We start from the raw sequence: 9838 nt of genomic DNA, 5'->3' as shown, positions 1-9838 counted from the left end.
ATGGTAACGGGAAGCGTGCCCACCACTTATATTACTACATTTTCGATAAAAAGCATTTAGAAACATCTTAACCCATTTTGTACAGTGTTTACACAATTCGAAAGTAAAAGAAAAAGTCATTTTGACTCAAAGCTGTACCTGCTGCTGCCGTTGGATAGGGGTAGCCCATATTGCCAGGAGCAGTGGGAGGGGAAGGACCCTGGTAGAATCCATTCTGCTGGGGAGGGGGCGGGTAAGGATAGCCGGTAGGCGCCGGTGGAGGCGGACCGTACCCGTTCACCATTCCGGGTGAGGGGTAACCATAGGCAGGAGCCCCATTCTGGGCCGGACCAGCACGGGATGCTACAACACAAAAACAAACTAGGCTTTAAAGGTAAAGGAAACAGTGTGTGCTTTTTATTTATGAGCTTAATATCATCCAATATGGAATAAAACAACTAAAAAAAAATAACAAAAATGTGTATACAAACCATTTGTGGCCAGTTTGAAAAGATGCTGCCCCACTTCAATGGCTCCTCCGCTGGGAAATGACATCTTGAAATGAGCCTGACCTTCCCAGCCGCCTGAATAAACAGTTTCGATTAGAGTAGCTCTTAATTACAATAGTTACCCAATTTATCATTGGTTTCCAATCTGCTAAAAAGGACACTCACCACCAGGCTCAGCCGACACGGTGCCTTTGATGTAGTTGGCGCCAAACACTGGTTGCTCAATGCTGCAGCCTTTCATCAGATAGTAGGGGAACATGGCTGAGCCTAAGCAGTCCTTGTTGTTGCTGGACACGAACATCAGCTGAGAAGGTGAATACAAATAAAAATTGTGTGAAAAACATGAGGATCACAGCAGCATCCTGAGCATGTTAACTGTGGAAAAGTGAGTTACCCTGTATGGAGTTAGATAAATGGTGCCTTTCTTGGTCCCTTTCAGCAGATCAGTCTTGCAAGAGAAGTCGCTGAATGACAGCTCCACATTCTTACATTGTCTTAAGACACTGACAGGACAATGGAGAGATAAAAGGTTAAAAAAATTAAACAAACAACAAAAACTGTCAAACAAAGTGAATATCCTTACTATGAATCATTGGCGTTGTAGAAAACAATATGACATCTTTGCCATATATAATGTATTCTAGAATATTATTAGACTAAGCTAATCTCTAGAGATGCACCAGCTAATTAGTCAGAAATTAGCCTAAACTGGACTGTAATCACATCTTCCAACAAGATGTACATTGATGCAACTTTTTAGCATAACAGTTAGATAAAAGTCAGGGCTGTATACTTCAGTGCAGTTTCTTTTTGTTGTTGTTGTTTTAACACATTGAGATTATAAGTAAATATAAGTGTCAATTTATATTCCTTTCAAAGAATGTGGAGTTTTGGTTTCATTATGGTAAAGTCTATGGTAGTAATTGGGTCAACTTCTCAATGCAGTTAAGTGCTTTGAGTAATTTTAAAGATGATGTAAATAAATATAAAAGGCCAAAGCTCTGTGACATTTTAGGTAACTTCGGTATTTTCGATATTCGATATTTGCTGTTTGTAACCCGAGGTTGCGTCAAATTGGTGCGTGATGAGATTATTGCTGTAGCAAAGTGTCAACATGAGAAAAGCAGCCATTACTTCCTGTTATGACAGACGGGGCTAACGAAATGAGTTAGCCAAAAGCAAAACTAAATTTCACAAAAACGTAGGGGTAACAAAAAAAGAGACAGCATTACATTTTCGGTATATTGTTAAAAATGTAAAGGTTAAGTCAGAAATTCGGGGTGTTAAAAGAAAGCGCAACTGCTAAGCAGGCTAGCTTTGCTAATGTTATCCCGTGAGCTAGCTCCACCTAAAGAGATGTAAACAAGCTTCGTGACGACACGACAGCTGCTTACTTTATTACATAAACCCAGAAGAAACCCCATAAAACACGCACCTTTCTCCGTTATTGATCAAAACTCCGCCGTTTTGCGAATGGTTCCGATTTAGAGCCATGTTCAGGAGCCGTGTGAAACTTCTCCTGTTGCCTGTGGTCAATGCTAAAGCCTGGAATCGTCACAGAAGAACGTTCACGGATGACACAGCGCTTACGTCATCACACCATCTGGTAACTCGTGACCTGACTGGAAGTTTTCTTGCTTGTTCTTCTTCTTCTTCTTTAATTATCATTGAATAACAGATATGTTCTTCAAATATCTGTTGAACACTTTATGAGAAAATGATTCAAAATAATATTAACTTTGTACAAAAACTACTGTGAATGAAAAAATGAGTCCATAAACATGCTCAGTTTTTGAGGATGTTTAATGTTCCAACATCTGTGCGAGACTGTATACTAATTACAGTTTAATTTATCTGTACTGTACAGTTCAATATGGTTCAAAGTAGTTTTGTTAAATTGCTACAAATCAAAAAATGGATGCAACTCTAAGAAAAGATATTGTTACTATTGTCATTAATAGTTTGGATGAAAAAGGTAATAAAATGTAAGTTCTACACTTCATTGTCATTCATTGTCCTGTGGTTAATTGTTGTCAGTTTCACTGAAATAATGACTTTATATATATTGACTAATGATCAAAAAAGGATGAAAGCTCAAAACGTCTCACCTCAAGGCTGAATTGGTAAAATATTTTAAAACCTAGAAAGAGTTAAGAAACCTGACAAACTATAAATAATTTTATTGCAATTAAATGTTTTCTTTAAAACGTACGACATTGTATGGAGCTGAATTGGGGCCATGAAGCTTGTTCAAAAAAGCTTTTTTGAAACTGAAAGACAAATTTTGAAATATCCATCCTTTGTGTCTTTATCTTTTTGCTTTGTATTGTAAATGTTCTAATTTTCGTGGTAATTTTTATATCTTCATATGCTAGATTTAGAATACAGTTGCCAATTTTGATTCACATAAAAATTATTATTATTACTATTATTATTTTACTTTTCTTCATTTTCACAGACGTGTTAGTTTTCTGTTTTAACACTACGTTGGCAAGCCATTTTTTTAACTAACAAGTTTATGCGCCGTTTAAAACGTTCCTCGACACTCTCACTATATCATTTTTGGCCTCGGAACAGTATCTGCTATTTATTCAGTATATAATTTTACAGTTTTGATTATGAAAATAATTAATCGTGATGGGTTGAACTTCATCAGATAAATGTCGGTAGAATGGAAACACGAAGCTCTGTGCTCCTCTGATTGAGGAAGAAACAAGCGCTGGACTAATTAACGCTAATTAGCACGAGTCACGTGACCTTCACTTATAGAATCACACAAAGGTCTGGGAACCTTGGAGTCAAGAAAGAAAGACAAATAATAATACAAATTAAAAGGAGATGAGTTACAACTGCATGAAAGCCAGACTGGTTTCTTTGGTTTTGATATTGATGGCGCAGGGCTGTTTCTGCGTCTCCAGCTTTCAGGGGAAGGAAAAGCGGGCGCAAAACGCACAGCTGGCTTTACCTGCCGTCACCTGCTCAGTCCGTGGGATTAAAGCGGTGTTTGGTCCGCTGGTCACGAATAAACTGCATGTCAGAGGTAAGATCACAGCTGTTACCCATTTCAGTCATTTAGTTTAAAATACCTCAAAGTTATTTCTAATTAATCTCTTATCCACCCTCCTCCCCTTGGAAATACTCCCTCATAATTGCGTTTACTTTGTTGTTGTTTAGACGTATCAGGTACTCCAGTCCCTTTAGTTAATTCTAGGAGATCCTGTGGAGTGAAGGTGGGTAAAGAGAAGAACCAGAACCTCTCGTTTTTCAGCAGATATGACAGCTGCTACGCAAGGATAGAGGTCATACTTTACTTTATTAGAAAAAAGAATGTAAAGAAAGTATAATCCAAAACCTCTGTGCATTGCATGTTTGACCGTTTTCCCCTCTGCAGGGCAACAAAGTGGTGATCCCGCTGATGGTCCAGTTGACAGGAGAGAACCAATGGATCAGAGTAAACATCAGCTGTCCTCTGATCAAGAGAAGCAGTCAGAAAACCCAGCCGACGTTGTGTAGGTGACCTCTGACCTCAACATCAACAGGATCCAATGGATACTGTTAAAGTCTTCCCACATGACTTTCTTCTTGTCGCACTCAAATCTGTTTAAGCGAACAATTTTCCCCGACAAACTGGACTGGTTGTACTTAGGAATCACCCAGCTCTTTTCTTCCTCCCACTTTGAGTTAGTCTGTCACATAATCAGTATTGTATGTTAAGGAATTTTGAGTGTTTCAAAATGTGGAAAATCATAACATTGAATGCTTGGTTATTGTTATTAGCTTCTTCTCCAGCTTCCCTCGGTGAATGCAATGCTGATGAGTCCCTGCGTTTAAACTGTGGTCACCAAAGCATCACCAGCAATGCCTGCCAAAAACTGGGATGCTGCTACGATGCTCAGTCTCCCGCCTGCTACTACAGACTTGATGGTAAAAGGAACATTTCACCTGTGAGAGATTGTAGCGCGTACAAAAGAGAAACAAACCCCCTTAATATTTTACCAAACTAATTCCTTGTGTTGCCTTTTTTTGTTTGTTTAGCATGCTCTCTGGATGGACACTTTGTGTTCACGGTCAAGGCTACGGACACCCATCCACCCATTGACCCCGGCAGCCTCGTGATCAAGGATCAGCCTCACTGTTTGCCTGCAATCTCAACTTCAGATACTGCCGTCTTCAAGATGGGAGTCATGGACTGCGGCGCGAAGATGAGGGTAACCCATCACGTCTCAACTTGGTTTCATTTCCAACTATGGAGAAGAAGGAAGTTCAAACCGTTTCTCCCGTCAGTCATAATGGACAACAGTCACATGACATCCGCAAACTCCAATTTCTCTGTTAGAACGTCAGTATGTTGACGAAAAGATGGATGGAGCTTAAATGCTGGATGGTCCTGGAAGAAAATCTGGTGGAGGCTCCAGGAAAAAAAATGAACTATGACCCTAAACATTTAGTCCAGATCTAACAAAACTGACACTCAGATTCTCTCTATCCAGTTTGTCTAAAGCTATTCGACAACCCAACAGACCGGCTGCTACAACTGCAGCCAAATGTGCTTCTGTGGCATTGAATGCCAGAATTTTCCTATGCACCCTGTTCCATCCTCTTTAAAATGTTGGCACTACTTATGTTGGTTTTAGTTTCAAATAGTTTCTCACTTTAAATGTCCAAACTGACATTTAAAGTGGAGGCTATAGTATTTGCTTTTCCTTCTAGAAAGATGGCAATCTGGTGATATATGAGGTTGAAGTGGAGGAGCAGAACAAAAAAAGGAAAAGACATTCACCCTTCAGGTATTGCTCACCCTTTTCTTTTCTTCTGGTGGTATAAATGAGCTGATGAAATGTTGGAGTTGTTTTTTTAAGTCTGCAGGTTGAGTGTGAATATGACGAATCTGACCTGAAACATGCAAAAGACTTGAGGTCTTTGTACACCGTGACCAATCCACCAGCTGTAGTGGCACAGGGAGCCATGAGGGTGCAGATGAGATTAGCAACAGGTACCAGGATCTTCTCTGTTTCTTTTTTTTTTTTTGCAGCTTCAGCTGCTCAAAACCCATTCCTGACCTACTTTGGTTCCCTTCTAGATTCTTCCTTTACCACCTTTATCCCAGAAGACCGGCTTCCCCTAAAGCTTCCACTGCGTCAGACGGTGAATGTGGAGATCTCCATCGTCCCACCGTCCCCTGACCCTGCACTCTCGCTGCATGTGCGAGACTGCTTTGCCTACCCCCGGTCTAAGCACTCTGTGTGGACCCTCCTCCACGATGGGTTAGTCGGGCCTACAATGCGTCAATCTGACAGTCATGTTGGAACCTCAAAGTGGAATGGTTAATGTTTTTTTTTCCTTTCCCCTGGACAGATGTCCTAACCCTCTAGACACCATGAGGAGCTCTGTCCCTGTGGACAACCAGGGGAAGACCACCACCTACTCTCAGGTCAGGCGCTTTGATGTGAAGACCTTTGCCTTCTTGGACCCTGATACTGGCAAACCAAGTGTGGAACAGGTACCCTTATCTAATTTTACATTTGGTTTTGGATATTTTTAAAACCTGCTTTAGCATGCTGTTAGCCTTTATAAGACTCCATAAGACCTTTTTGATGCTGCCTTAAATTAAATTTAATTCAATACCCTGTATTGAATTGATTATTGGGAGGTTTTGCAATCAAACAGCAGATCCTGAAATTTCTGGGGTCTGTTTCTCACACTGCATATGGCTCTCTTAACCCCCACATGGGCTAGCTTAAAAGTTTTTGGGGTCTTTTTGATTGATCAAGCACAGAATGCGACTGGCCTCATATGGCTTTTCAACAGAAATAAACTAACAATGATTGTCATCAAAGCTAACTCATAATGGATGCAAAAAAGCCAGCTAGTTAGGTTACTGAGGGTATTTTAGCAGCTAGTTGTTGTTAGCCTCAGCTACCAGAACACAGTGAAGATGTCTGTTTGCTACTCGAACATTTGAGAGAAAAGACCAGCAAGCAAAACTACGAGATTAAATAGTCCTGTCACAACAAGATTTAAGATCTGTAATTGGTATATTTAAGGCCAACTCTGTTGTATGAATTTAAGACATTTTAAGGCCTTAGTTTTAGAGGCATGAATTTGAGGCTTTTTAAGGATGTGCGGACACCATATTTTGATGATATAACTATGGCTGCTAGCCCAGACTAGCGGTCTGTGGCTGCAATAAGTGAGTCTTAGTCATGTTGGTTGAAAACCGTCAATTTCTTTTAGAAATGTTAAAAATACTAAAATGTAAATAAAATTTTTAAGAGTATAAATGAGGTGCATCGCTGCTGAACTAGCATAATTTAATTCCCTCTAAATATAAATACTTTTAAAGAATATTTAGAGAGAGATAACGCTACTGAAATAAGCTTATGCTACATGTCTAATGAATGCGGCTCTTTTTAGATGTACTTCTACTGTTGGGTGGAAATCTGCACAGAAGATGTGGACTGTGCCCAGCGTTGTACCATCATCTGTAAGTATGACTTTCATATATATTTTTCTTCTGTATTTTTTTTTCTTTAACTGTGTTGTACCCCCGCAGCATCGGATGCGGAGCGACAGAGGAGGCAGACCGCTCCTGCATCCCGTCAGATCCAGCTCGTATCCGTAGGCCCGCTTCAACTGGTCCACGAAAACGCCGACCTGGATGACCTCCAGTGTGGAAAACTGAGCAAGGGTAAATATTTCAGATAAAGCGCTCGGCACGTTGTTGATGGTTGCATCATAATGCAGCTTTTCTCCTCCTTCCCCAGCGTTCAGAGTGATGGTGTATGTTCTGTCTGGCGTTGGTGCCGCCCTGCTGCTGATCCTGCTGTTTGCTCTTTGGTCAAAGATCCAAAGATGTGGCTGCAAGCAGAGGGCCGGCACATGAGATCACTTTAAATAAGCAGAATACGTTGATCTGCATTATTATTTGCAATGAGTTTGTTTTTTTTTTGTCGCTACTCTCCAAGTTTAAGTTTCACTTCTAAATCGTGCTTTTGAGGATTTAGAGGAAGAGGAAATGAATTTCTGTAGCTCTTCTAAAAAATAAAGTGCATTTCCATTCTTGCTTTGTACACAATTTCAGCCTTGGGGCTTCTATTTTTTTTTTTTCCAATTATAAAAATCTTAATAAAATTACAGTTATGAGATTTTGCACGGTTTCTAGTTTGTGAGAGACTCCATGACACAGTGGCTTTAAGATCTCAAAGGCATCTGACACAAAGAACCTCAACTGTGTCCATTGTTGTACAAAACCAGTTATCAACTGGATAAATCAATCTGGGTGGAGATAAAGTATCATTTGCAATTAAGCAGGATATAACTAAAATGTTAAGATAACGGCTCTTATCAGAATAGAAAAACGGTGTATATAGTGTATCTGATTTAGATTTATGCAAAGATGACTTGGCTCTACATCCATTACCCAACCACAGCCGAGCAAATTGCATCACTGCACTCTCCTGCTAATGTGCGTTTCCTTGACAACAAGATGGATTGGTTTAGAAATGGGACATCTATAAAGATGTTTGATATGTAAAAAAATATAAAAGCAAGTCAAAGTTAAGATCAGAGCTCCAGCAGAATGTCAGACATGGTGAGGAGCCTCTGGAAATGATATAAAAAAGCAGGATTCATAAAATGAACACAATTGATCCTAAAGATGGATTGTTTTGACTATCATATTAAACTCTGTATCATTTTCCTTTTACTATACTGTGTAAAAGTGTATTAAGAGCTCAGAGACTGCAGCTCTGAGGAGGAGTTGCGCCTCAAAGGCGGAGCAGGCGTATGGTTGCCACGGGAGATTCAAGGATTGAGCATTATAACAAGCTTTACTGTTTCTTCAACTTGTTGTGTTAAATCCTTCACTTAAAAAAATCCCCAAAAGTCTCACTGACAGTTAGCCATGAAAATACAAACGGGTTTATTAAATGAAATTCCAAGGATATGGTTCAACTAAGAACAGAAAAGCAGTGAAGTGAGTCAAAAGCGTGCGGTTTGCTTCAGTACGGCTTGAACTTCCTCTGCGCTCTCATCAGAGCGATTCGCTGTTTATCCTCCTCAAACTTCCTCCTCAGCTCAGCGATATCTGGGAACGGATCAAAGGGAGAAACGGTTCAACAACTCCTCCACCTCCAACGTGCTCCCTTAGTTCAGCGCCATTAAAGTACGACGGACTCACGTTCTTTCTGCGTGTTCTTGTGCTGCCAGGTGTAGAAGTTCATCAGCTCCTTCCTCCTCTTCTTCCTCGCCTCCCGCTGCAGCGTCCTCTGGTTGGCGGCCTCGCTGTGGGGGCGAGCCTTGGCGCCCTTGTGACCTCTCGTGACCTTCACCCAGCCCTCCTCGTCCTCCTGCTGCTTCTCGGCCTCCTGCCTCTGCCGCTCCGCCTCCTGCAGCAAAAACGAAGCGTCAGGTTTTAAGTCGCTCGGACGTCGATGGGACGAGCCGTGCTGCTTTTACCTCTTCTTGCCGCTTGTCGTAGTCCTGCATGAACGAGTCGACCGTCTGCTGCAGTTTGTCGGGGTGGATGATGGACTTTGTGTACTGCTGGATCCATTCTGTCATGGGGGAAGACGCACCGATCAACACGCGTGTCACATGTACCAGAAATGCATCCCCACGTTTCACCAAGGCAACAGTGAGCTCCTCTTGATGGGCAGTGTTAGATTTTTTTTTTTCCCCCTCTCATATATCAGTTTGCAATTCTTCGATGTAGTTTTGGTTTGTTGTGTTGCCTTTGTGGCTGCTGCGTGATAAAAATGACAATTTGTTCTCAATTTACCTGGTTAAATAAAGGATAACTAGAAAAAAAATATGAACAAATTTTTAGAACAAAATGAATATATAAATGAAGAAAGCCTGTTGTGGATGTTACAGAAAAACTCCTAAAATGACGATTTCTTGTTGCATTCCCAGTCAAAAACATTTCCGTTTTGGTTTTCCAATCACATAAAATCTGTTGCGACTATTCGGTGTGTTTGTGATGTAAAACGTGACGGAAAGCTCACTCTGTACTCCAGTTTTCACTGGTTTCTGCTCTGTGCTGACCACCAAGGGTTCATCATGCGGATGGGATTTAGCTGCTGCTATGCTGGAGGAGCTTTCAAACACAACGTAGCCGACTTTGAACCCCTGGAAGACATGAATGGAGACACAATGAACTCGGCTGCTCTTAATATCAGGAGCTGAAGAGATGGAAAAAACACACACAGACTGACCTGTTTGTCTGCTGGTCTGAAGATCTTGGACAGTTTGGGTCCAGACTCCTGAGAGGAACCCGGGACATCCCTCAGCTCTACTGAAGCAACAACGCCAAACTGGGAGAATAAGTCTTTGATGACACTCTAAAGAAC

The 9838-nt window shown here is 41.0% G+C and overlaps 3 protein-coding genes across 6 annotated transcripts; 1 reads left to right on the top strand and 2 right to left on the bottom strand.

Moving 5' to 3' along the window:
* Positions 1-73: 73 nt before the first annotated feature.
* Positions 74-2069, bottom strand: LOC106943618 (WW domain-binding protein 2-like). Its single transcript, XM_015026934.1, has 5 exons — positions 1924-2069; positions 883-991; positions 654-792; positions 471-563; positions 74-342 (listed from the first exon to the last, which is right to left on the bottom strand). The coding sequence occupies exons 1-5, from the start codon at positions 1980-1982 to the stop codon at positions 89-91; spliced, it is 654 nt and encodes a 217-aa protein (XP_014882420.1). The 5' UTR covers positions 1983-2069; the 3' UTR covers positions 74-88.
* Positions 2070-3181: 1112 nt separating this feature from the next.
* On the top strand, positions 3182-7637 carry LOC106943617 (zona pellucida sperm-binding protein 4-like). Of its 4 annotated transcripts, none has more exons than XM_015026931.1 (12): positions 3182-3528; positions 3663-3787; positions 3880-3997; positions 4278-4412; positions 4524-4696; positions 5199-5275; positions 5348-5481; positions 5569-5752; positions 5844-5988; positions 6903-6972; positions 7042-7176; positions 7253-7637. In XM_015026931.1, exons 1-12 carry the CDS (start codon positions 3327-3329, stop codon positions 7369-7371), a joined length of 1617 nt encoding a protein of 538 aa, XP_014882417.1. In that variant the 5' UTR covers positions 3182-3326; the 3' UTR covers positions 7372-7637. The 4 variants fall into 4 exon arrangements, with proteins under 4 accessions (XP_014882417.1, XP_014882418.1, XP_014882416.1 ...); XM_015026932.1 differs by having other exon boundaries at positions 3183-3528; positions 3663-3718; positions 4266-4412; XM_015026930.1 differs by having other exon boundaries at positions 3185-3528; positions 4266-4412.
* A 743-nt stretch (positions 7638-8380) lies between these two features.
* Positions 8381-9829, bottom strand: LOC106943619 (ribosomal RNA-processing protein 7 homolog A-like; the record flags this gene model as incomplete). The annotated part of the gene is made up of 5 exons (XM_015026935.1): positions 8381-8574; positions 8668-8875; positions 8946-9043; positions 9494-9617; positions 9704-9829. Coding segments are annotated over 5 exons (642 nt in total), but the record flags the coding sequence as incomplete, so codon positions are not given.
* Positions 9830-9838: the final 9 nt, after the last annotated feature.

The sequence above is a fragment of the Poecilia latipinna genome, unplaced genomic scaffold (genome assembly GCF_001443285.1).
Source record: "Poecilia latipinna isolate Pla-1442-1.1 unplaced genomic scaffold, P_latipinna-1.0 Scaffold5569, whole genome shotgun sequence".
In the NCBI taxonomy this organism is placed as follows: domain Eukaryota; kingdom Metazoa; phylum Chordata; class Actinopteri; order Cyprinodontiformes; family Poeciliidae; genus Poecilia; species Poecilia latipinna.
The sequence above is the reverse complement of the archived record's forward strand: the minus strand, read 5'-3'. Positions and strand labels throughout refer to the sequence as shown.